The sequence below is a fragment of the Triturus cristatus genome, chromosome 6 (assembly GCF_964204655.1).
Source record: "Triturus cristatus chromosome 6, aTriCri1.1, whole genome shotgun sequence".
In the NCBI taxonomy this organism is placed as follows: Eukaryota; Metazoa; Chordata; class Amphibia; order Caudata; family Salamandridae; genus Triturus; species Triturus cristatus.
The window spans coordinates 155,128,199-155,155,373 of NC_140589.1; the positions used below are offsets into that span (position 1 = coordinate 155,128,199).

General features: G+C 45.5%; 1 protein-coding gene across 1 annotated transcript in view; it reads right to left on the minus strand.

The window, feature by feature from the left end:
* Positions 1 to 741: 741 nt before the first annotated feature.
* SDE2 (spliceosome associated SDE2) overlaps positions 742 to 27,175 on the minus strand; it is a 330,538-nt gene continuing 304,104 nt past the window's right edge. Inside the window, exons 6-7 of the mRNA XM_085610407.1 lie at positions 22,552 to 23,140; positions 742 to 1,072 (exon numbers count right to left, since the gene is read on the minus strand). Of these exons, the coding sequence (XP_085466533.1) occupies positions 857 to 1,072; positions 22,552 to 23,140 (805 nt within the window). The 3' untranslated portion in view covers positions 742 to 856. The remainder of the gene's footprint in view (positions 1,073 to 22,551; positions 23,141 to 27,175) is intronic.

Sequence of the window (27,175 nt, forward strand, 5' to 3'; positions counted from 1 at the left end):
CTTTACAATGACCATCTGACAAGGTCACATCTTAACAGGAGAATAGGTGCTTCAAAGAAATTAGTAAACTAGGCCCTGTTCACTCACCTGAGGACAGAGAGCCTCCAAAGTGCAGATAAAAGACTTCAAATAAAAAAAAATACAGATTATGAAAAGGAAATGAAGAAAACTGTGCTCTAAAATATGAGGTCCTGTTTTCATTGTAAGAAGTTTAGAATTTTTTATAATTTGGATTTATTTTTGTATAATAAAACAGATCAAAGGAAACATAAAAGGATGACAATATTTACAATGTTTTCTAGGATTCAGCTGGTGAATTCAACAGTGAAGTATTCTATGCCTCTGGATAAGACAAATGGGAACAGGGAAGAGGAAAACTAAAGTGAGGAATTGGTTAAAATGTTTTCTACGAATCAGACTACTGACAATGAAGTATTCTATACTTTTGAATAACACAAATGAGTAGCACCTTAAAGTAAGAAATTGTTAAAAATGTTTTTTGGGACTCATGACAAAATATTCTATGCTTTTGGATAAGCGAGTATGTGGCAGGAGAACCTTTAGAATAACATACACTTGCCTTTACTTAAGTGCCAAAATTGACAGTTTGATTTCTGTTTTTGGCCCTTTGTTTCTTGTGGTGTATATATCTGATCTTTAAAATATTAATTCGGGCATTCATTTCAGTTCATATACATTCCTTTCCTCGATGTTTCAAACGAGAATATAGAAACGTCTCCATTTGTTATACATCATTTATTTGAATTCCATCGATTTACAGATACAACCATTAAGGAACAACTAATCACAGGAGAACACCATCTTTAAAAAGGGCACAGTTTTATGGAATACGTTGTCATTTCTTTTTCCCCTTGGAAGGTTTTGCAAACAAGGATGGATCTATCTGGTTTCTGGCCAGTCCTTTAACGGAAAAAAGCCTGGCAGCTCTTTCTTGTAAAGTACCCCCACATTTCAGTCCACGAGACATCAACTCCTGCTTCAGGGTTTCTAATCCAAGAAGCTCCAGTGCAGCAGCAGACGAGTAGTCCTCAAGGTCTACCGGGGAAGGAGCCTGCAAAGTAGAAGAGGTAAATGATAAATACTTCATCAGATAACAGACTTATTGCTAGAGTCTGTTGCTGGCCGCTTGTTACTTATGAAAAAGCACAATCAACATTTTGGATTTCAGTTTGATTTTAAAGTTTGAGACAAACCGTTAATGAAGCTTATTCTTCAGGTCAAAAATGTTTGTGTTCTTAAAATACAATACATGGAAGTGTCTGCAGCTTTAAAGGTAAGCCGTGATTCACGAACGCCACTTCTTTGGCCCTCAAATGTCCCATTTCTCATGTACACAGATACAGTTATCACATATTCTACACACATCTTACCTTTCTCAGTCCATCATCTGTGCTGAGGCTTCATTGAATCGGTTTAGGAGGGTGCAAATGTTTCCAAAACGACAGTCCTTGATCGAAGAGGAGGGATAGGACTATCTGCATTCGAGAAAACTACTCAAGAACTTCATTTTTTTTATCCCCCTCTTCTATTCTTGAATATAAGTTTGGAAGCACCACCCATATTATGATCAGCTACACCAGAATTAACATGCAATTTGCTCAGCTTAATCACTAAGTGAAGAATAAGAAACCAGTCCTTAAAGGCACTTGACAGCCTCCACGAACCAACATGCAAGGACCCCATTCCTGCGTGTACTTCTAGGCACCTCAACGGGAAGCAAAAGCTCACACCTCTGCCACAATAGCAGAGTACCACTAAGGACAAACGGATGCTCATCACTGCAGAGAATGGATGCAAATTCATATTTCAGGAAGTGCATCTAAATGATCCACCCATAAACATCCGTTGCTTCACAAGATTATTCAATTTACTGGAAAAGCAAGTGGCAGAAAGGACGGGCATAGAGTGGGGGCAAGAAAGGCTGCATTTTGATTCTGCTCCATTAGCTTTCACCATACCCTGTATTTTGCATGTAGAATCAAATTTTGTTCTAGACAGTATGTCTGTTAACTATGGAAGGAGCCTACAAAAGTGACTTTGCCTGATGGATGGTGAGGTGCCATATAACTGCACAGGTCCATCCGGTAAGCCTCTCACTACTCTGTAATTGTGCTGTAGAAAAAGTTACTTACCTTCGGTAACGATATATCTGTAAGAAACATTAGTAGTGATAGATTCTTTACCTTAGAAATACCCCCAGGCGTCAGACTGGATCCGGACAGTTTTCATCAGCAGTACCCCTGCACGTCGGAAGGTGTCGTCGTGCAGCTCCGCGTCCGTCGTTGGCGTCGTGGTCGCAGAGATGGCATCGTGGTCGCCGAGATGACGTCGCAGCAGCTACTTAGACGCCGCCCTCACGCGCTGACCTCAGTTCTGTACACGACTTTCCACGCCAGGAACGCAGAGCCATGCAAGATACTGACCACTGGTGCCTTGAAACTAGGGCCCTGAAAGGGATGACCTTAACCCTAGAAATCAGTTCGCAGAACAGGAAGGATGGGTGGGGAGGTAAGGAATCTATCACTACTAATGTTTCTTACAGATATATCGTAACTTGTGCATCTGAAAGAGACACGTAGTGATAGATTCCGTACCTTAGAATAGATACCCCAGCAATGCCAACCCCGGTGGTGGGTCTGCGAACCAAGATCACACCAGGAAGTTCCAGAGAACAGAACGGCCAAAGAAGCCGTCTCTCCGGACTTGGCTGTCCAGGCAATAGTGCTTAGTAAAAGTGTGCAGCGAGGCCCACGTAGCTGCCTGACAGATATCTTGTGTTAAGGGGACATCAGGTCCCAATGCCGTAGTGGCTGCCGTCGCCCTGGTGAAATAATAATAATAATACAGCATTTTGTAGAGCGCGAACAGCTACCTCACAAGGAGGTGTCCCGGCGCTAAAGACCGCTAAATGGGTGCGCAGCCCCAACGGAGGCTCCTTTTTAGCCAGAGAATAACAGGCTTTAATACACAAGACGACCCATCGGGAGATAGTCCGCTTGTGTACTGCCCGACCTTTCTTGGCGCCAACATAGCCAACAAAGAGCTGGTCATCCACCCGGAACTGTTGTGTGCGGTTCAAGTAAAACGAGAGCGCACGTTTTGGGTCCAGGCGGTGGAGCCTCTCTTCCTCTCTGGAAGGATGTGGAGGTGGAAAGAATGTGGGCAAAGTGATTGTTTGCCCGATGTGAAAGGCAGTAACAACTTTTGGTAAAGAGGATGGACGGCTTTCTGAGCACAACCTTGTCCAGATGGACAGATCGCAAAGGAGGTTGACAAGAAAGCCTAGAGCTCACTCACTCTCCTAGCGGAGGTGATGGCAACCAGGAAAGCGGTCTTCAAGGTTAATAGACGTAGAGGACAGTTGTGAAGAGGCTCAAAGGGAGTGCACATCAAATATGTAAGAACCAAATCAAAGTCCCACTGTGGCATCACAAAAAGAATAGGAGGGTAAAGGTGAGTAATGCCTTTGAGGAATCTATTACAACAGGGAACTTGAGAAGAGGGCTGATCAGGGAGCCTGAGGAAGGCTGAAATAGCAGAAAGGTAGCCCTTGATAGTGCCCAGAGCAGAGCCCTGCTGGGCCAAAGTAAGAAGGAACAAAAGGACTTCTGAAAGAGGGGCAGAAAGGGGATCCACAGCCTTTGCTGTGCACCATACCACAAACTTGTTCCACCTGCAGGTGTATACCAACTTAGTAGAGGGACGCCTGGCTGCCAGAATGACATCACAAACTTCAAAAGGCAAGTCGACAGGAGTCAACTGCCGCCCCTCAATCTCCATGCAAGGAGGTGTAGACTGGACAGGTTCAGGTGGAGGACCGTCCCCTGCTGCTGCGACAGAAGATCCACCCGAAGAGGTAGTCGGATCGGGGGATCGATGGTCATACTGAGTAGCTCGGGATACCAAACTCTTCGAGCCCAGTCCGGAGCCACAAGATTGACTTGGGCCCGGTCGCGCCTGATCTTATTCAGCACTTTGGGCAGAAGTGGTATAGGCGGAAAGGCGAACAACAGACCACAACTCCACTCATGACGAAAAGCGTCACCGAGCGAGTGCCGCCTTGGAAATTCCAACGCGCAGAACTGCTGACATTGCGCGTTCTCTTCGGTAGCGAATAGATCTAACCATTTTTCATAGAGACCTTGAGCCACGTCCAAGTGAAGACGCCATTCGTGATCCCTCATGCACCTGCGGCTGAGTTCGTTCGCACAGGCGTTCAGTGAACATGCCAGGTGTTGAACCACCAGGGAAATGCCCTGATGTTCCAGCCATGTCCAGAGGCGCAGAGCCTCCCGACATAGGGTCCACAAGCCCACCCCGCCTTGTTTGTTGCAGTACCACATGGCGGTGGTGTTGTCTGTGAACACCTGCACTACTCTCCCCTTAACAGAAGGAAGGAATGCCTTTAGTGCAAGTCGGATCGGCCGGAGCTCCAGAAGGTTGATATGGAGCCGGGACTTCGCCAGAGACCAGAAGCCTCTGATCTCCGCCTCTCCCGTGTGCCCCCGCCCCATCCCAGGAGGGATGCATCCGTCACCACTGTGTGCTCCGGTTGGGGAAGGGAGAGGGATTTGCCATTGACCCAATGCCGGTTTGTGAGCCACCACTGCAATTGTTATGCATTGCCCTCCGAAATCTGGACAGACTCGGACAGGTTCCCCTGATGCTGCGCCCACTGGAACTTCAGGTACCACTGCAGAGCCCGCATATGCCATCTGGCATGATCGACCAGCAGGATGCAGGAGACCATGAGGCCCAGCAGCCTTAGGATTATCCTGACCGGAACCCAGGATAGAAGCCGAAAGATCGGAATCAGAGCCTGAATATCCTGGACACGCTGTTCGGGAGGATAGACCCCGATAGAGCGTCGTATCCAGAACCACTCCAATGACGAGGAGCTTCTGAGAAGGAATCAGGTGCAACTTCGGCAAATTGATGGAGAACCCCAACAAATGCAGGAGGTCGGCCGTAGTCTGGAGGTGGGAGACAAGTGCCTGGGGCGGGCCTGCCTTCAACAGCCAGTCGTCGAGATAGGGGAATACTGGAACCCCAGATGGGCTGCGACCACCGCTACCACTTCCGTGAACACCCGAGGGGTGCTAGTAAGGCTAAAGGGGAGCACGGTAAACTGAACGTGCTCGTGGCCTACCGTAAGCCGTAAGTGACGCCGGTGGGCCGACAGGATGGGAATATGGAAATATGCATCCTGCAGATCCAACGTTACCATCCAGTCTCCAGGGTCGAGGGCAGACCAGACCTGAGCCAGAGTTAACATCCTGAATTTCTCCTTCCAGAGGAAGTGACTGACGTTCCGGAGGTCCAAGATAGGACGCAGGCACTTGCCCTTCTTGGGGGCACCAGAAAGTAGCGGGAGTAGCAACCACGTCCTACTTGCTGAAACCTGATGGCACTGGAACTCTCTCGAGGGCCACGACGTCCGGTTGAAGAAGTGCCAAGTGATCCCCCGACATGCAGTGGTACTGGGGTGGCATGGCTGGAGGGGTAGCCTCGAAGGGGAGGGAGTAGCCCCTTCAGAAACCCACCTGTCCGTAGTGATGGTGTGCCAGTGGGAAGGTGATGGCGAATCCTGGCGCCCACTGGCGTGTGATGGGCCTGAAAAACCGGACTAGGAAGGTTTGGAGATAGTGGTGGACTGACCCAACAGCTGGCCCCCTGACCCACCTCCTTGGGCTCTACGTCCGCGGCCGTGCTGTGATTGTTGCTGCGCAGGCCTGTGGCTCTGAAGTGAATGTGTTGGGGCACCCCTTCCGTGGCCACAAAAGGAGCGAACAGCAGAAGGCGGAGGAGGGCTAGTGGCCGAAAGGCCCAAGGACTTGGCCGTAGCCCTCGAGTCCTTAAAGCACTACAACGCACTATCTGCCTTGTTGCCAAAAAGGTGAATGCCATCAAAAGGCATGTCCATGAGTGTGTTCTGGACATCCCCAGAGAAACCAGTTGTCCTCAGCCAGGCGTGGTGGCGGAGCGCCACTGTCGTGGAAATCGCCCTGCCCAGCGAGTCAGCAGTGTCAAGGCCACAATGGATTGTGAACTTGGCTGCATCCCTCCCTTCAGCAATAGCTTGAGAGAGCATTGTCCGGGCATCCTCCGGACACTGAGGCAGCACTTGCGCCACCGTATCCCACACAGAGTGGGAATAACGGCCCAAAAGGCATGCGGTGTTCACAGACCGCAGCCCTGTACTGGCAGAAGAAAAAATCTTCTTCCCAAACTGTTCCAGTCTCTTGGATTCCCTGTCCAGGGGTGCAGTAGGGAATGCGCTCTGGGACGTGGACGTCGTTGCCCGGGGCCGGGCGATGGCGTCGGGCCACGTTCCTGTACACAGGAGCCCCTGTGTTGGGCCTGGACCAGGTGCCCAAAAGAACATCAGAAAGTGCATCATTAAAAGGCAGCAGTGGCTCCGCAGAGGTAGCTGCCGGCTGAAGCACTTCTGTCAGGAGGTTAGTCCTGACGGCCACTGTAGGGAGTTGGAGGTGGAGAGCCTCGGCCGCCCTACGCAACACCACTGCGTAACTTGCACCCTCCTCCGTAGCCACAATAGAAGTTAACATGCCAAGGTCAGGAGAGGTGTCAAGACCATTTGCATCCTCCAGCTCCTCTGCTCAGTCCGGGTCATACTCACATTGAGCTGTGAGAGGGTCCTCAGTCCCCTGCCAGTCCTCCCCTTCCTCCGAATGCTGATGTATGGGCCGAAAATAAGGAGATTGGACATCGGGGTGGAAAGGCCCCAGCGGTGTCGGAAGCGGCGTTGAGCGACGCCGTTCCAGCGCCGTGTCCACATCGGGGCTGAAACCGGGGAAGACGTCGTCCGGTGGCACGGGCGACATCTGAGGTGGTGCCGGTGGGGTCGACATCGGTGGAGGTGTCACATGGTCAACCGGCGTCGACCGGGATCCAGGCCTTGATGCTTGGGGGCCCTGCGGCGCCAGGGCCGAAGCAGACAGCGATGCCGGAGCCGCCGACAGTAAAGGCCGAGGACCCCCAGTCGGGCCCGTGGGGCCCAAAGGACCAAAGAGGGGGGACATGGCTGACAGAAATTCCTGCAGCTGGGCCGGAGTCGCCGACAGACCCGGGAAGGGCGGGTAGGCCGACGGCGACTGCATGGGCTCCACCAGAGCCGCGGGGGAGGCAACACCCGCATCCTCAGCCGCGTCGGGCGAGGGGAAGTCGGAGAATGATGACGCTTCTTCGACTTCTTGTGATGCTTCGCCTCACCTGACACTGAGTGCGAAGACTTCGATCCTGACGAATGATGGTGATGGCTGCGCCACCGGTCCCTCGACCTCCCACGGGACCGGGACCTTGAGCGGCGCGGAGCCAACTGCCGGACTTCAAGCAACTTTCGGGACCGCTCCCGCAAAGTCTTCGGCGCCATGGCCTGGCAGTCGGGGAACGACTTGGGGTCGTGGTTGCGCCCCAGGCAGTAGAGACACACGCGCTGCAGGTCTGCCACAGACATCATGTGATGACAGTCCCTGCAAGACTTGAAGCCGGGCATCCCTACGGCACCCGGAGTCGAACGACTCGAAAAACAGAGACAAAAAGCCTCGAAAAACTCAGTCAAACAATGACCAGCGGTACCGCTCTCTCCGGATCTGCACTTGCTGGCACGGAAAAAGAAAGAACTGACATCAGCGCGCAAGGGCGGCGTCTAAGTGACTGCAGCGACGTCATTTTGGCGACCATGACGCCACCTTCCGACGTGCAGGGGTACTGCTGACGAAAACTTTCCGGATCCAGTCTGACGCCTGGGGGTAATTCTAAGGTAAGGAATCTATCACTACGTGTTTCTTTCAGATTACAATGTTAAGAAATCACGCATGTAAGCCATGAATCCTAATGCAGTCAGCTGGTTGGGGTGGGGGAACCATTTTAATTGTCCCATCTCCATTGCTGCAGTGCTCAGTATGGGTTTACTAGCACCCTCACATCTTGAGTGTGAGGCTAGCCAGCTGAAACACCACTGGATGAGGAGTTGTCAGGTCTCTACAGAACTCACCCTCTTTACTCTAGGAGAAAGTGGTGGGTATCTCAAAGCAACTGCAAAGGTGGAAGACTGGGAAGTCAGGAATTCCTCTACAGCAGGTCTTGCAGGTTCGGTGCCAACCAGGTATTTCCAAGAGGATTGTGGTACAGCGCTGCTGCTGGACTGTCTCAGTTGTTCAGGTGCATAGGCTGAGTCGGGGTGCTTGGACATAATATTGTGTCAAGAATATCCAGGGCAAAAAATTTGTGAAGGTAAGTTTCTATTAGCAAGCACAGTTTTACTTTACTTAACTCCACATATATGTACCTTGGTGATATAACTGTGGAGTTAAGAATAGTAAATCTATACTTACCTATTTGTACTTACCTTCTCCATAATTTGGGACTCAATATTTTTGACACGACATACTGTCCATAAGATATTTTTGACATTGATTTTCTGTCAGACAACCCAAGTCAGAGAGGAAGAACTCTTTAATGCTGGCTGCTTTTATCTGAGGAAAGTTCTGAAGCACAGTGTATACTATCAGAGGACATCTGTAGCACATTCTTTCTGCCATTATTGTTTAACTTTGGCAACTCTAATTGGTGAGGTGTAAGTAGACTATGTTACTTATTCAAATGCTTGGCATTCTCCTGCCATCTCGTTTTGGGCTCTGATATTTCCAAGTTTTTTCACCTGAAGAATTCTTCTAGTCACGAGGTGACTCCTCCTATAGTCTGTTTTGTGCATGGTCAGACTGTTTTTAGCTAATTGGGTGTGCTTTAGGATAGGAGCAGTATAGTGACAGACAAGAGGAACATGCAAATAAATGGTATGATTATGTAGAGTGTTACTAAGTAAGTATAAATGTGAACCAAAAGCTGCAGAGGAGGAGGGTGGGTGCATATGAATCTACGGCACTACATGCTACAAATAAATGGTTACAGGGTAAGTAACATATTCCATTTGTAGCATGAGTTTGCCGTGGATACAAATGCTTAGCATCAAAGTAAAGTAGTGCTGCCCATAAGCGGTGGTTAGTTATGGGCTGATGTAGATGTCTGAAAAAGTGTTCTTAATACAGCTTGACCCACTCTAGCTTGTTGTTTAGCTAAAACATCACAACAATAGTGTTTTGTAAATGTATGTAGGTAATTTCATGTGGCTGCTTTACAAATATGTACTACTGGGATGTTCCCTAAAAAGGCCTTTTCTGCGTGTGGAGTAAGCCCTTGGAGTTACAGTTAGTATTCTCTTCGCTTTGCCGCAGCAAGTCTGAATACATCTAACTATCCATCTAGCTATTCTCACCTTGTATATTAGATAACCGTGGCTTGGCTTTGCAAATGCAACAAATGGTTGTGTTTTGCAAAAAGGTTTAGTTCTCTCTATGTAACACATTAATGCCTTTTTAACATCTAATGTGTGCAGAGATCTTCCTGCTACTGAAATCGGTTTAGGGAAGAAAACTGGTAGTTCAATTGTTTGGTTTTGAAGGTAAGGCCGACACTACCTTTGGAAATTTAGGGTAAGTGCAAAGCACTAATTTTGTTGAAATATTTTAAAGAAAGGCTCTTCCAGTGTAAGGATTTGAATTTCACTTCTTCGTCTAAGTGAAGCGATAGCTACTAAAAAGGGCACTTTCCATGTGAGAAATTGAAGATCATAGAAATGAAGAGGCTCAAAAGGTGGACCCATAAGTCTTGTGAGAACAATATTAAGGCTCTATACTGGTGCTGGTGGGGTAGGGTGGAAGGCGGAAAGACTCTTTTTATCCCTTCCATAAAAGCTTTAACCACTGGAACTTTGACGTATGTTGTGTGTTTTGCTTGTAAGCAGCTAAACCTGCCAAATGTAATCTGATTGATGTATAAGCAAGTCCTGCTTGCTGTAAATTAACTATATAACCAATAAGGTCTTGCACCGTTGGTGATGGCGGTTGTATTTGTTTATTGAAGCAGCAATCAGGCCTCGAAAAATCATAAAAAAGTGACCAAACCTGCAGGTCTAGTGACTTAAATAATCTACTCGACCTAAATGTAATACTCTTCACCCATAAACTGGTTTCAAATGATGAGATCCAGTGCAATTGTTTTAATTCACTTAGCTGCCATTTTCTTCAGTATCACATGTGAGCTCCTTCAAATACATGAGTACAGTATATCTGTTGGACAAAAAACTCTTTTGGTGGATTTAACCGACGAAACGTTTGCTCCATATACAATGCAAATCTAGCCACATATAGGATACACATGACCCATGACTTGCCTCTTAGTTCATATTAACAGTATTGTTATCAATGCAGGGCAGGAACATTTCTCAGTTCATGTTCAAAAACTCACCTTTAATAAATATGTAACTAAAGCATTAAGTGGTAACACTACCCTCTGCAGTCAGCACATTTTCTGTTGAAATGGCCAAAAAATGTATCAAGGACATGTGGTTTTACTGATAAAACTATATAGTGTTCAAACAATGTTTGGAAATAGAGTTTCTACAAATATTTGCCATTGGCACACCACCACATAAAGTGTTCTGATTTGTTTTGCTCCTATTCAAATCTTTGTTTGCATCACACTTCTGAATTACCTCCCAAAAATGCCTTTCTAATTCTTGATATATTTTGACACGTTTGTACTAACACGCTATTTGAATGTTGTGCGTTAGAAATAAAACTGGCAGCCTTCTGTTTCACAATTATGTCCCGACAGCTCAATTTACAAAATCTTCTAGCAGTTGTAAGAGAGAAAAGTAAACATGATTTTCCAGAATATGAAGAGCAGCAATTAGTAAAAAGACAAACTGACATTTAACCTCTGTACTTGAGCAGACAAAAGAGCAAATGTACTTAGATAAAAACAAGATTTAAAAGCCCTCTTTATTGCACATTCACTTTCTGAATGAGTAGAACATCTGTTTCTTTCCAGCTCAAGTTCACTCGCCAGAACGGGCCAGTTAGTCCTAAAAATAGCTCGACCTGATCTAATCTGACTTGCCATAGCGAGTGGGCGTGTAGATTTTTCGAGGCCTGGTAATGTAAGAATATTTTCCATTTTGCTGCATTACAAGCTCGTGTAGTTGGTCTACACGCTTGCTTGAGAATGTCCACGCATTCCTTTAGTAGATTAAGGTGTCCAAATTCTAAGATCTCAGGAGCCAAATCGCTAGACTGAGCTGTGTGGGATTTGGATGCATTACTCTGCCTTGCTTCTGAGTAAGGAGGTGTGGCCAGAGAGCAAATTCTTATGTGGCACTACTGATAGCTGCAGTAGGGTTGTGAACGACGTTGTCGCGCCCATGTTGGGGGTATTAGTATTAGTGTAAGGAGAGTTGGTGTTCACATTTGTACCACATATGGAATGAGTGGGAGAGGGGGAGGGGGGGGGGGGGGGGGGGAGCGTAAGCAAATGTCCCTGACCAATCCATAGGGCACTTCCCTATGGATTGGGGGTAAGGAAACCTGGAGGCGAAGTTTTGGCATTTTGCATTGTGTGGCAAATTGGTTTATCTGCGTGGTTCCCCACCATTTGTAGTATGAGTGTAGAAGTGCTCTGTCAATTTCCCACTTGTGTACTTGCTGATGTGTTCTGCTGGGCATATCTGCAAAGTCGTTGTCCACCCCTGGTAGGTATTCTGCTAGGAGGTGGATTTTGTGATGTATAGACCAATGCCCAAAGGGTTCTATTAGGAGGGAGAGCTGCAATAAGTGCCCCCCCCCCTGTTTTTTAACATAATGCATTGCAGTCGTGTTGCCCGTGTGTACTAGGACTACTTTGTTGTGAAGCTGATTGTGAAAGGCCTTCAGTGCTAGTTGAATCGCTAGAAGCTCCAGATGACGGGGGGGGGGGGGGGGTGGGGTGGGGGGGGCGTTTTTGAAAAGTTGCCCATAGACCGTGTACTGTGAGGTTCTGCATATGCGCCCCCAACCCAGAAGGGATGCATCTGTAGTAATGGTAACTTGAGGAATTGGGGCTTTGAAGGACCAACCCTGCAATAGATCGTTGCAGTTCCACCACTGCAGCAAGTGATGGGCAGTTGGCCCTACCAACACTAGATCTTGTAGCTGTCGCTCCGCTTGAGACCACTGTGATTGAAGAGTGTGTAGACGGGGACGCATATGTATATGAGCATATGGAACAATGGCTATGCAGGACACCATCATTCCAATAAAATTATGACTGTTTTTACAGTGACCTGATGATGAGGTCGAAAAAGAGGTAATACTAGCTGGTACTTCTGCACTCTTTCTGGACTGGGATAGGCTTTGCTTATGACGGAGTTTAAAGTTTAAATTTGCACCTAGGAAAGGTTGCATTTGCAAAGGTTGAAAATGCTATGTTAAGTGTAAATCCTAATCTGTGTAGAATGTCGATTACCTGTTGTGTGTCCGGTGGACATTGTTGTTTGGTAGGACTTTTGAAGAGCCAGTCATCTAGATAGGGGTAAACATGTATGCCCCCCTTCTGCGATGAGCTGCCACTACTGCAAGGCATTTGGTGAATACCCTTGGGGCTGTAGTTACCCCGAATGCTAACACCCTGAATTGGTAGTGAAGTCCATTGATTTGAAAACAGAGATAACAACGGTGTGCTGGATGTATGGGAATATGGAAGTAGGATAGGATAGGATAATATTTATAGAGCGCATTTATAACCAAGGGTGGCAAGGCGCCGAGCAGAAAATCTAAGATGAAAAAAAGCCACGTTTTCAGAAATTAAAAAAAAAAAAAAACGGTAAAGAGTCTGTGTTAGGTGACCACTCGTGAGAATGAGGGGCCACCCCATCTGGACCTGCGAGTCACCAGTTTTTTCTGTGAGGAGGATCTCAAGACCCTCCCAGGAGCCTACCATTGAAGAAGAGTTTTTAGATGCGGCGTACCCTTACTATGCATGGTCCTGAAGTAAGCGTCTTTGTGGTCGAACGCTGTTATGAAATCTCCTTGATGTAACAATGGTATCACATTTTGCAGCGAGACCATGCAAAAGTGTTGTGAGGAGATGTAGCTGTTCAAATGGGCACAGGTCTGGAATAGGCCTTAATGTTTAGTCCTTTTTGGGAATATATAGGGAGTACACTCTTTGTCCGTTGGGTTGTTTTGGGATTGTTTCCATAGTCCCTTTTTGAAGGAGAGCTTGAACCTCCTCCTGGAGGAGTGTAAGATGTTATGGTGACATATTTTGTGTTCGTGGTGGTATTGTGGAAGGGCTACTTATGAGTTCCAGACAATACCAGTCTTTAATGATAGAGAGAATCCACTGTTGATGGCACTGCTGTAGCCGTCCCTCAACTGGTGTTATTTGCTGCAGGGGAAGGCTTAGTTTGTCAGTTTAGTAGTGGCGGGTTTTGAGGTGGAACCTTGGCCTCTACTGTTTTTATAGTGTAACCTATAATAGGATCCCTAGAGTATTGTGCTTTATAGGAGCCATGCTATTACCTGAATCGGTTGATGTACCAAGTCTTGCTGCACCTCTGTACTGCCCTTTCCAAAAGTACCTTCTGTGCTGGAAGTATTGAAGGGCACCCATGGCCATGGTAGTATCTGTGTTCTTTGAATTTTTTCTAGCTTGTCATCTGCTTGTGGAACAAATACATTTTGGTCATCAAAGGGTACGTTTAGACAATGTTGTTGGACCTCAGGCTCAAAACCAGCTATCCTAAGCCATGCATAATGCCTGATGAGGATGCTGGTGTTTTTGTCTCTTGCACTAGTATCCGCAGAATCCAGTGCACACTGTATAGTGGCATTTGATATAACCCTACCTTCATCTACCAACTGAGTCCCTTTCCGATGATACTGTTCTGGGAGGTGTTGTTGTAGTAGCGCCTGCATTTCATCCCATTGTGCCCAGTTATAACGGGCTAGTAATCCCACAAAATTGGCGATGCAGAGATGGTTAGCTGTTTTGTGCACCTCCACGTTTCCTGTTGCATCGTACTTTTAACTTTTTGTGGGTGGGGCATCTCCAGTGCCTTGTAAGTTAGCCCTTTTCCTATAGGTTTGGACAATTAAAGAGTCAGGGGGAACTTGTCCCCTGATATATGCTGGGTCTAATGGACACGTCTTGTATTTTTTGTCCACCCTAGAAGTTATGACCTTGTTCTTTACAGGCTGTTTACAGATATCTAGTGTGGACTTGAGCATGACTTTTAACATAGGCAGTGACTGCACTGTTCTATCTGATCTATTTAGTGTCTCCACTTAAGTCCTCCTCATCCTCTAAAGTGTGGAGGTCCATATTGCAGTATAGAGCTGCCCTACTGATCACCTCATGCTATGATGTGACATCATGCGGTGGTGATGGTTTTGAGGGATATAAGTCTAGATCTGTGTCATCTATTGGGTCTTCATCATATTGATCCCATGGATCTTGTATGTTGTCTGGGTCCACTTAGGCATCTGGAAAATATGGTGTCATATGGCATATCCTCCCCTGTATCATCGCCTGTTGATGACTGTGCGGGTGATGTGTGTGGCTGTTCAGAAGGCATGTTCTGGTGACTGCAGACAAACTGGTGACAATGCATGTGGTTGTAGTACTGGTAATGTAGGTGGAGAACGAGATTCAGGCTTGAAAGGAGACGGAGAAGTAGGAGGGAAAAGAATAGGGCTAGTGCCCATCCTTTCTTTTCTTTTTATGAACTAAGGGCAGATCTGGCCCCATGATCTCCTCTTTAAATGATTTCTTCCTCTTTAGAAGGGTCTCTGATATAGTTGGAGGCAGCTTTGTCCCTACCATCACATTGTCAGGGTGAATAAACAAAATTTTCTGCCCTTTGTCCAGCTGATCTTGAAGTGTTTCAAGAACTGTTTGTGGAGGCCGTTGTTAGAGCTCTGACCCTGCTTTTGGTTGTTTTGGCGCCAAAGCGGTTTTTGGATGTGATGGTTGCGGTTTTGGCTCTGAAGCCTTATGGTGCTTTAGAGTAATCAAGTCTGGTTTTTTCGGTATCTGCACCAAATTGCTTTAAGGGTTTTCAACTTTTTGTCACTTGTCGAGTGCTTGGCAGGCGGAGGGACATGGGTCTGCTCCTGAGCCTGCTTTCAGAGACTATCATGGCCTGAAGGTAGTGGGGTTCAGGAAGCCAGCGTTGCTGGTTTTGTAGGGGTATGGGAGGCTTTCGCCTGTGTACTTGAGCTGTGGAAGGTTCGGGGTCAGAGTGAGCTTACGCCACTGCTAGCCAGCAGTATAGGGATGACCATGATTACTGCCTGTGCCCCAGTGTTTTCTGTGTCTTGGTCCTGGTGTGTTCAGTGCTCCCCACAAATGTCAGGTGTATCTTCAGTATGCCATGTCTGCATGGTGGAGTGGGCCCAATGATCTCTTTCGCTGTTGAAGAGTCTTCTTAGAGCGAAAAGCTAGACACGCCTCACATGACACCTCGTTGTGCTCTGGGGAGACACGCAGAGAATACACACCTTGTGCTGGTCCTGCCTGCGCGACACTTGGGCAAAAACTGAATGGTGTCTTTTGCATCCCTCGTCGATGTCAAGTGTATGGAGTGTGGCCTTAGTGTTGGTGTCTGAAGCTGAAAAAACGGTCAAACCAGGCCCAAGCGGGGGGCGGGGGGGTGTTGTCAGATCAAAAATGTGAAGAAACACCAGTCGCGGTTTCATTGTCAAGGTTCGGTTCGACGGCTGACAAAAGAAACAGGGCGCTGGAAAGGCCTTGTAGCAGAAATCAAACGTCTATCATGGAGCTCTGAGATAGACGTCTGAACCCGAAGGCAGAAAAAACAATGTAACAAAGGAGCATATGAACATGAGAAATACAGACTATAGGAGGAGTCACTATACCGCGTGACTCGAGGAACTTCTTCAAAGAAAAACAACTTGTAAACGTCCAAGCCCAACACTAGATGGCAGGAGTATGCTAAGCATATGCATCCATGGCCACCACATGCTATGAATATACTGTTGCTACTGGCTTCGGGCAAGCAAGCATTAATAGGTGAAAAGAATACTGGATCACCCAATACATTTGTGAGTACTGTACTACGTGGTAACATTTTGTCAGTCACAGATATATTGAATAAGCTGGAAGTTCACATCGCAGGCAATACAAACATCATGGGTAAACTCAAGAATCTGTCTAAAATTAGATATGATGGATGAATGTAAGCTATGCACTGCTCAGGATGTTTCGATTTACACAGATGCAGGATAAGCGTGGTGCCACTCATAACGCTCCCCAAACTGGATATGCCAAGCGTGACACCCATGGAAGCCCCGCAGGGCTGCTACTTGACTTAGCAGTCGTGTGCCAGGGGGGAAGTCTTCCTGGTCAGGCGCCCTGAACCACCACCTGGGTGGCCGCCGGAAGCCGGTTTTTCCCATAGTTAACATACAGTAGACACAGAAGATGAGTATTCCCCATCGCCCAACATTCAGAGGCGAAGGCTGGGTCATTTGCGCCGCCGAACCATTTGTTGATGTTGATCAAATGTGACACTCTATAATAGGAGATCCTATCAGGGGTGGCTATACCACCATCGTAGGTTGATTTACAACATCTGGAAAGGGCAATGCAGAGGACCTGCTGAATCCACAAAAAGCTTCTTAGTGTTGCCTCTAATGTTTTAAAGAAAGCTGGAAGTATGTGGAAGGTGTAAGTCGATCGCTGATAGAGTAGATGTGGTAACGCTATCACCTTGAATAAGGAAGAGCAGCCTATAGGACAATTGGAGTTTGGACCAGAGCTCAGTGCTTCAGGACAACCATGTTGTTTCGGGCTGAACATTTTGTTCCCATGCCCTCTGTGAAACCATTATCATGTATACCCCCAGATATTTGAAGCCCCTGCCCAGGTTTGTACATCACTGGCTCACTTCAGATCCGATTTATGGATTTTATTTTATTCATGGTAAGCCCTGAAAAAGCTCCAAAAATGCGGTTCTGGAGGACTCGAGGTCCTGTGTCTTCAGGCTCAGCCACAAATATGAAGACATCATCTGCATATAATGCTATACAGCCAGAGGCGGCCGGCATCCAGCCAAGACTCCAGGCCAGGGCATCCACTTGCCTAAAGGCTCACTTACCAAAGTTAGAGAAGTGGCGACAGGACCTCCTGCAGAGTTCCCATATATATCTGAAACCTGTCACAAGCAGCGCCTCCTCCCCACACTCAGGGCCAACAAGTCTGTCTACAGCAGTCGTACTTTGTTAATAAACTTAGGGCCAAAATTCAATCTTGTCAAAAGGCACTGAACTGAGCAAAAGCATTCTGAAAGTCAGCCAGTAAGAGAGCATGTGGCTCCGGCCACTGTTCGGTCTGGGCCACGGCACTGTGAACACAACGGATATGATGCATGGCTCAATGTGGCACAAAGCCTGATTGATGAGCAAGCGAGCGGATCACTCGGAGCAACCGATTAGCTAAAACTTTAGCCCATACCTTCGCCTCTATAATAAGAGTGAAATATGTCGATATAACAAGAAGCACTCCAGTGGGTGTCCTGGTTTCAATATCATCACTATCTCCATCAGGCAAAGGTCTGGCAGCAAGGCCCTCACCTCTATGGCTGTGAGAAGGGCCTTAAGCAACGGGTCATTGCTACCCTTCCACCCCTAACAAATCAATCAGCCTCAATAATTCACAAAGGTAGAGAGACAAAAAAATAACAGAAAACAAAAGAGAAATAGTGGTTAGGAAGGGCTATTGCTGCGACGCAGATATCTGCCAGTTGACGGATCTGAACTGAATGGCACATGGGCCCCTAGAGGGTTCTCCAACAAAATGCAAGTCAAGTTTGTGCGGGAGTGGCTCCCGGAGTCCACCACCCATGGGCGTCAGAGTTTTTTTTAGTGTGGACTCAAGTCTGCAGAGAAGCTGCCCGCGGAATGGGGACACCTACGATTGCTTCTGGTCGTGGTCTGGTACAGTTTCTGTTCCTTATGGCTCCCAAGCAACCCATAGGCCCGGATCACAGGGGAGAGGAGTGCAGGTCTCTCCTCCAACCATGAACAAGCAGCCTCTGGCATCTCAAAGAAGAGTGCGGTATTGTTTAAAATCACTTTGAGGCGGGCTGTGAAAAGCAACATATATTGGATTTGCATGGCTCTCACTTTTTGTTTCACCTTCAGAAAGGAAAATCTCTGTTGCTGCACCTTCCAGGTATAATCAGGAAACACCATAACCCACGCCGAGTTGCATTGTCAGGTGTCCATTGTCAGGGAATGCTTAATAATGGTCTTTCTGTCAGTGAAGTTGAACATCCTAGCTGTGATGGGGAGTGGAGGGGCCCCCATTGCGGGCTTCTGGGCCAGTGACCTATGGGCTTGCTCAATTGCAAAGCAAGTGGACAATTCTCCTTTGGGGACCTAAGTCTATATCTAATCTGCAACGAAACGCCCGGCTGAGGTGCCCTCTGGCATCCCCACAATCCGGAGGAGAGTATGACTGTTGCGCCCATCTGCATCTATCCGTCCTTGCCTCCAGCTGATGCACTTCTGTTTGAGATCAGAGTGAAGTGTAGGGACTTAAATGCGTCCTCCATCTCAGATATCCTCCCCTCTGCTTCCGTGGCCCTTGCTGTTGTGTTGCGTAAATCCTGACGCAACAAGGAAGCATCAACAGGTCTTGGATGGCTTGTAGTATAGTGGCCGATAGGTCAGTTGGTGGTGGCGGGGGAGGGTGTGACTCTCTCTCTCAGTTGCACTTGAATTAAGGCAGAGAGGCAGCAGTGCTCAGCAACTAGTGTTTGCGATGTTTGCCGTTGCGGCCATGCGCCTCAAAATAAACACATTTTGATTGACTGATTGGCTGCATTATATGTAAAGGTTAATAAATACCTGTAGTCCTGGTTCTGCATGGTAGGACTCTTTATTGAAGTCATAAATGCTACAATAATTCCCTGCTGTGTGCGCGGTTCCCAGAACATCTTTATATGTAGTTTTCTTTGATGGAAACAGCATTAGAGAATGTCTTTTTTGGACCCCAAACCGAGGTCTCATTTCATATGAATGTTCCAATAACTCTTCAGTTTATATTCATAGTTCTATTTTGCAGCATTCATAGGCAGACGAAAAAGCACTGATTTCTATAAAGAACTTGAAGGTAAAATGTAGACTGTTTGGCTTACAACAGGCACAGGCAGAAGAGAAAAAAGGATCTTGTTCCTATAAGAACCTGGGAGGCAACTTTCCCCACAATGTACTGTTTTGGCAGATGTCTTTCTAACCCAGTTTTATTTACCAGCTTGTGAGAGAAAGATCGCAGGACACCTCTGAGGCGTTTTGCCCAAAAAGGCCTATTTTACTGTCAGGAAAACAGTTTTATTGGATTCAGTCGACGTTTATCATCTGCTGTTGAGTGAGCTAGTTTTTAATCCCTCAGATTCTGAATGGATTCCCAGTAAAATTGCCTAGTCTCTTCTCAAAGTGCCCTTCTTGTGGAAGAAAAACAGTTGTAACTGGCTTCCACAAAAGGTGCGTAGTGCATTTACTTGGCAGCCTCTCATTCGGTCTCTGAGAGCGACATCTGCAAGAAGATGTTAGAAAGAACTTTAAATGACAGAAGGCATGAGATTAAGAGGCATGTTGGAAGACATGAGGGCTATAGAAGAGAAGACTGGAAAGATCAATACACTAGAAAATGTTCCCACCAGACCTATGTAGTTGCTTTTTCAAGGCTATGCAAAAGCTCTTATGGGCTGTCCATCATGAAATATTTAGAACAAGCACAAAAATACAATCATTAAATATTTTTTTTTTGTTTCTTTAAAATCTTTTAAAGATTTTTTTAAGATAGTTTTCTTCTTCTTGATAAATTCTTGAATCTTCACAACTTTGAATAAACCCTTCACACCTAAATGAAGTAAAGAAATTAAATTAGAGCAAATAACTTGGGCGTTCATATGGTTAAATATATCTTTCCTTAAAAAAAAATTCTTGTTTATTCATCTGCAGAAACCCCCGCCCACTCACCTAGAGTTAAGCAAATGGGTGGTCCTAATGAAGGTGAAAGATAATTGTTATTCCAACCGAAACGTGCGTTGACCTGAATGTTTGGAATCCCTATAGGACGACACCACTGCAGATTAGGTTTAGTAGTGTTCTCTCTGCCATTTTTCATCAGTGTAGGTTATGTCATGTTAGGTAGTTTCCTAATGTAAATTGTACATGTGTGAGGATGTGGTATGTGAGGTGAGAACGACTGTTGTGTAGTTTATTTTATAAAGGGTGTATCGTATGAATTTGTAGATCCCACTGCTAATGGCACCCTTTCTTAGCATGATAGATGTAACTTTGAGAGGCGTCTCAATGATAAATACTGATGCATTAGCAGGGATAAATAATGCGTTTTAACTGTGTATATTTATTTATCTTTTCTTCTTCTGATTACAATTAGAAATTAAATGTACGCTTTTTGTATGTATATAAATTATAAAATAAAGATTATAAAGAAACAAATATAAAAAATATTTAATGATTGTATTTTTGTGCTTGTTCTAAATATTCAATGATGGACAGCCCGTAAGAGCTTTTGCATAGCCTTGAAAAAGCAACTACATAGGTCTGGCGGGAGCATTGTCTAGTGTATTGTTCTTTACCCCCCTGGCTCCCGGACCAATAAAGTATCTATAGGGGCTACCTCTTGCATATATTTATAAGATCAGCATCTCAACCTGTCCCACTTTCTGTACCATCTCCTACTTAAGACCACAGAAGTAGGTCAAACAAGTAAAATAATAGAGAGCCACGGATCTGCCCATTCATAGGGGAATTATTCTATTTGACTATCAATGATGATCCAACGTTAAGAATGTAGCTCATTTGATTTCATTTACTCTTGTAGTACTAATTGTATGTTCTATAAATGCGTACTAGTGTCAGTATGTATGTGTGTACTGGTAATATTATAGCACAAACTTGGCTTTAAAGCAAGAGATTGCTGTATATTAAGTGAGAGGTTAGAAGACAATCTATAAGATCATAAACACAAATACATTGTACACAAATTACATTCACAGTGTTTTTGGGCACAAGGGGATTTAATGATTTGACCAGAATGGCACAATGTTGAGTCAAGCGCAGAGGCCTATATTTGAACCTGGTTCCTCAGGTTCCAAGGGTGGTAGCACTAGGCCAGTAGGTCACCTCTCCTCTAGCAATTAATTTGAGGGTATATTCTAATTTACAAGTCACATTGAGGGCTGCTGCTTTGGTAATTGTCTCTCTCAATGCGTATGCAAGATATAATTAGTTTCAGGGGAGAAGGTAGAACTCCATTTAAACCACAGCTATTAATTTGTTAGACACCCTTATCACAATTGCCACCCTCTGCCACCAAGCATTTCCTATCTGCTTCAGAACATGCACTATGTCTGCCAATAATTTCAATCATGCCATGTAATTTCCATAGCACCAGACCGTGTATGGCACACTTCAGTAACCCTAACCACTTGCTGTTTTCTATTAACCAACATAGGATACAGGCCCAGATGTACAACCGTTTTTTGTGGTCGCAAAGGGGATTTCAGCCCCTTTGCAACTGTAAAATAGGTCAGCCCAATGTACTAACCCTAAATAGGGTTAGCAACTCGCTATTAGGAAGGGGTGTGCCAAGGGCGTCCCTTCCTAATAGCGAGTCCAAAACCTATGTATGAATGTTTTGCGAAAAACACTTGCAGTTTACCACCCTTCTCAAAAGGGTGGTACACCATTCTCAAACGGGAAGGGGTCCCCAGGAGACCCCTTCTAGTTTGGGAATGGATGCGCAAATATTATTTATGAGCAGGCAGTGGTCCCAAAAAAAAAACTGCTTTACTGACAAAGCAGTCCCAGACATAGAAGCCTGCTGACCCCAGCAGGCCGCCATCCCTAGGAGTGCCAGCCATTCCCAATGGGGTCGCAAATTACGACAGCCTCATTAATGTTGATGAGGCATGCAATTTGCGACCCCATTGTGAATCGCAAACGGTGTATGAGACACTATTGTACACTGGATTTTGCGAGTCGCAAATTGCAACTTGCGAGCCCCAAATTCCAATGGTCGTACATCTGGCCCACAGTCTGCTACCTCCACTACCTCCTTCCCCAGCAGGATTCTGGGTGCATCTAAATGGATGCAGCAAATTCAATTCAATGAAGTGAGCCACATAAGAGTACACAAAAGGTAAGTGTAGATTTTAACATGATTCAGTGAAAGGCACAGAGTATTCTTCCTGCAATAAAGCATGGCCTGTTACTTTAAGGAATTGTTATTATTGAACAGCTAAAAGATAGTACAAAGACATATTCCCGTGCTGAATCATGGATAATGCGGACCTACAATGAAGAACAATGACCTTATCCCTCCTGAATGAAAGAAGTTACCCGCAATTAACTAAAATAAAGGTAGTACATTTGGCTTCCCAAATTTTGAATTTGTATATGGAATTATGAAAGGGGAGTATACATCAAGGACCATCGACTGAACATTTTACATTTTCATTCTCTCAAAATTATTTCCCCGATCACAAAGTGTCAGAGAATCGGTTCATATTGTAGACATGTCTACATGAACAATCCACAATACGAATGCTACTTTCGAAAGAACACTACTCACCACACTCTCAGGCATACTTCCAACTTCAGGAATTAAAGTTTTTTCTTCTAGTTTTTGCTCCAGTATTTCGGTATATTTGTTAGTTTCTGCTTCTTGCTGTCCAGTCTGTTCATTTTGGGGGGAAATGTCCATCGCCACTGTATCACAAACTGAATCATTCCCCAAATCACCTAAAAGTTCTGGAGTCTTTTCAGAAAACTCTGTGGCTACGTTACAATGATTAGTTTCGTCTGAACTGCTGTTCTCTCCTGTGGCTTCTTCAACGCTCTCAACTACAAGATCTGAATCTTCAGCTTCTTTATGCTTTCCGGGATTTGCATCTGTTTTCTGGATTTCGATTGTGGGTATGCTGCTTTGTGAAACTTCTTCAAAATCTCCATTACGCTCCTGGGATGTTGGCGAAACACCGGAGTGTGATGCCCATGCCTCATTTTTCAGAGAACTGCTCCCCTCCGATGTGTCCCTTTCAGTTCTCTCTGCAGGGCTTCCCTTGGATTCCTCACTTGCTCCTGACACACTAGTTGAGTCATCACCATCACTTTCATCACCACCAGAACTACTAGAATCCTCCACACCTTCTATCCCTGTCCTGTCGGAGAGAAAAACAAGCTTAAGTGACAGTGCTGGAAAGTTAAACACCACAATATGATCCAGTAGGTAGGCTGACAAAGAGGAAATAATAAAGGTAAAGTGTGTATCCATGCTGGCTGAAGCTCATCACAATGAACACAAGAGATGCCAGAAATGCAACTTTTTGATAACCAGCCAGTAGGCACACATTCTAAAAGGCAGTGTTCGAGCGGACCACCTCTAGAGGCAAACTAAAAGCTGCATATATTGTGTTATTGAATACATTCTTTAAAATTCATTGTGATCATGCAGAAGTTTTGGTACCAGAGGGAAATTCTTTCTTACCTGCAATTAACCAAACTAACGATAGTTCATTTGGCTTCCCAAAGCTATGTATATACAAATGTGAAATGGAATTGTGAAAGGGGAGTACACATTAAGGACCACAGGTAATCGACTGATCGTTTTTTCCACAGTGGCACTACATTTAAATTCTCTCCAAAATATTTCCCAATCACATAGTGTCAATACAGTGGTCAACTAAAGATCTGAGAGAAGTGGTCATGAACAATCCACAGTAAGAGTACTATTTCCAAAAGCCCACTGCTGATCAACCTCTCAAGCATACTTCCAACTTCAGGAATTAATGGTTTTTCTTGGGCTTTTTGCTCCAATATTTTGGCATATATTGTTTCTGCTTCTTGCTTTCCAGCCTGTTCGTTCTCGGGCGAAACGCTCTAAGATTGAGTGGGGACTTCCATCACCGCTGTATCACAAATTGAATCATTTCCAAAAATCACCTAAAAGCTTTCAGAAAACTCTCTGGCTACATTTCAATAATTGGGTTTGTGTGAACTTCTGTTCTCTCCTGTGGCGTCTTTAACTCTCTAAACTGCAAGACCTGCATCTTCAGCTGCTTTATTCATTCCAGGATGTACATCTGGTTTCAGGCATTCTATTTTGGCCCAATTCTTTGCCTCCATACTCCCCTCTGCATTCGCAAACGACATTGCAAACATTTAGAAAACTGAAAGCTCTGGAACGTATGGCATATCCCAAAAGGATTAAAACGCGAGAGAAAGGAGAACCTCCATATTTGGTTGCGTGCTTCCCAGAAGCACTTTTATGGTAGACCAGGCCTTAAGTCCTTGAGGTCATGCAGTTTTTACAAGCTTAAGTTAGACCCATGTGTGCCTCTGCAGAAGAGCTGTGAAAGGAACTCCTATAACCAAACAGTTTGGTGAACACTCAGAACTTGGAAAATGCATTGCACACAAGCCATTGACCATAAGAACAAGCACTGGCATAGCCAATAGGTCTTGCTTTTGGGACCTTATAAGTATTTAGTTATGCAGCACAATATCCTTGTTGCAACAACAGCAACTGTTGCATGACTAAACACTTATATGGTCCCAAAGGCGAGACCTATTGACTATGCCAATGCTTGTTCTCTCTTGTACTCAGTAAATGTCTGATGAAACAAAAATGTGCTGGCCCCCAGAAATTAGTGCAGCACGCTGTTCAGGACTTTAGGGGAGCTGCGCTGCTTTTACTTTGAGTGAGTGAGAGAGAGTGAGTGAATACCCTTGGGCAGCACTCTTTACTTCTCGGCTAGCAGCACAACCCCTTCGTGCGATGGAGGGATTCACGAGAAACCACAAAGTAGTGGTGAACTACTTTTAGAGTTGCGGCCATAATACTGGATTGGATGGAGAAATTTACAAAAAAACAAGCATGAGCCAAGCCAATAGGTCTAGTCTGGATTTAAAGTGACAGCGCATGAACTGCAAACACAGGAATGCATTTTCATGCGATAAAACATTAAAACCAGACCTATTGACATGGTAGTGGTGGTAGTGGAGATATTGGTGGTGGTTACACCAGTAGTGTTGGTAGCATCATTAGTGGTACTGGCAGTGGTGTGACAATGGGAGAATGGGCTGGTGGTGGGTTTTGTTTTAGGGTAGTGGTAGCGTTGATACTTATTGTGATGGAATTCACATAACGTGAGTCTGTAAAGTAAACATTCGCCCAAGTCTTGGGCCGTCTGGCTCTGAAATAACAGATATTTATTGTTATCCAATTCAATATTACTCATTTTATTGATGTCGGAAGGACGAAAGGCTGAGTGGACCTGCTGGGATTCGAACCTGTAACCATTAGGTCAAACACAAATCCCGGAACTGGATGTCTTAGTCCACTGATCCACCAACCTGGTATTAGTGGTAACACAGCTGTCAGAGTTAGTGGTATTTGTGGTGGTGGCATCTGTCATGGCAGGTGGTGGTGTGATATTGGTAGTGTTGCTGATGGTTGTTGGGTGTTGCGATTTAACTGGTATGGTGTTATTGGTGCTGGTGTGGTATTGGTGGTGGCAGTATTATTATTGGTCGTGGTGAAGCTGGTAACATATTGGTAGTGATACTGGTGGTAGGGTTTAAATATTGTTGATGGTGGTATTGGTTATGGTGTATAGGTGATATGTGGTAACAGTGATGGTGTAGTTCATCGAGGCGGTGGAGATATTGGTGGCGGTCATATTGGTGTATTTCTATTGGTAGTACTGGTTGTAGTATTGATGGTATCTGTACTGGTGGAGACAGTATTGCCAGTGATAGTGGTATTTCATGTTTACGAGGAAAAAAAAATAATGTGACAAAAAGTCTGGTGGTTGAGTGGACAATTTAGATCTAAAATAGTCCCTTGTGCACACATTCCATTGGTGGTGAGATGATATACCAAACAGCCAATAGCATGAAGTCAAAGAAAAGGCAAATGCTACTTACCAGTATGCATCTGTTCTTGGCATGTAGAGCTGCAGATCTACACACTGTGCATAGATCGCCATCTGGTGTTGGGCCCGGATGTTTGTAGTTGTTTCTCCTCTTGGAAAGTCTTTGGAAGTCACAAGGTATGTGAGTCCTCCTTTGGATCGTATTGCGCATGAGGTTCGGCTCCATCCTCAGATTGTTTTTCGCCAGCAGGGAAAGATGGAGCGTAGTAACAGTGAAGATGCCCATGTATGTTGTATTTAAATAAAATAAACTGGAACAGATAAAGGTAGCCGGGGAGGCGGGTGGGTGGGTGTGTGTAGATCTGCAGCTCTACATGCCAAGAACAGATGCATACTGGTAAGTAGCATTTGCCGTTCGAGGCATATGAGCTGCAGATTACACACTGTGCATAGATTATATAGCAGTACCCATCCTTAGCGGCGACCACCCGTATCTGTTGCAGTAGTTTGAAATAATGTTTTGAGTACAACCTGGCCCACACTAGCCTGTTGCTTCGTTTGCACATCTACACAATAAGTGTTTAGTGAAAGTGTGCAGTGTTGACCATGTAGCTGCTCTGCAGATATCATCTAATGGGATGTTCCCTAGAAATGCCATTGAAGCCCCTATTTTACGTGTAGAATGGGCTTTAGGGGGAACGGATAGCGTTCTTTTTGCTTTGTGGTAGCAAATTTGAATGCATTTGACAATCCACCTAGCTATCCCCGACTTGGAGATGGGGTTGCCTTTGTGTGGTGGTGAGAAAGAGACAGTTGTTTGGTCTTGGAAAAGGTTGTGTTCTCTCGATGTAGTAGAGTAAGGTTCGTTTGACATTAATGTGTGAAGAGCTCTTTCTGCAACGGTCTGTGGTTGCGAGAAGAATACTGGTAGTTCTACAGATTGGTTTAGGTGAAGAGGAGAAATGACTTTAGGGAGGAATTTTGAGTTAGTACGGAGAACAACCTTGTTATGGTGCATTTGGAGAAAAGGTTCTTGAATGGTAAGTGCTTGTATCTCACAGACCCTTCTGAGGGAAGTGATGGCTACAAGAAAAGCGGTTTTCCATGTTAGGAATTGAAGTTCACATTTGTGTAGAGGTTCAAAGGGAGGTCCCATTAGTCTGGTGAGAACGATATTTAGGTTCCACACAGGTGAGGGTGGCACTCTGGGGGGAATTATTCTTTTGAGGCCTTCCATGAAGACTTTAATGGCAGGTACTCTAAAAAGTGATAGAGGTTGCCTGTTTTGTAGATGAGCTGCTATGGCTGCAAGGTGCAGTC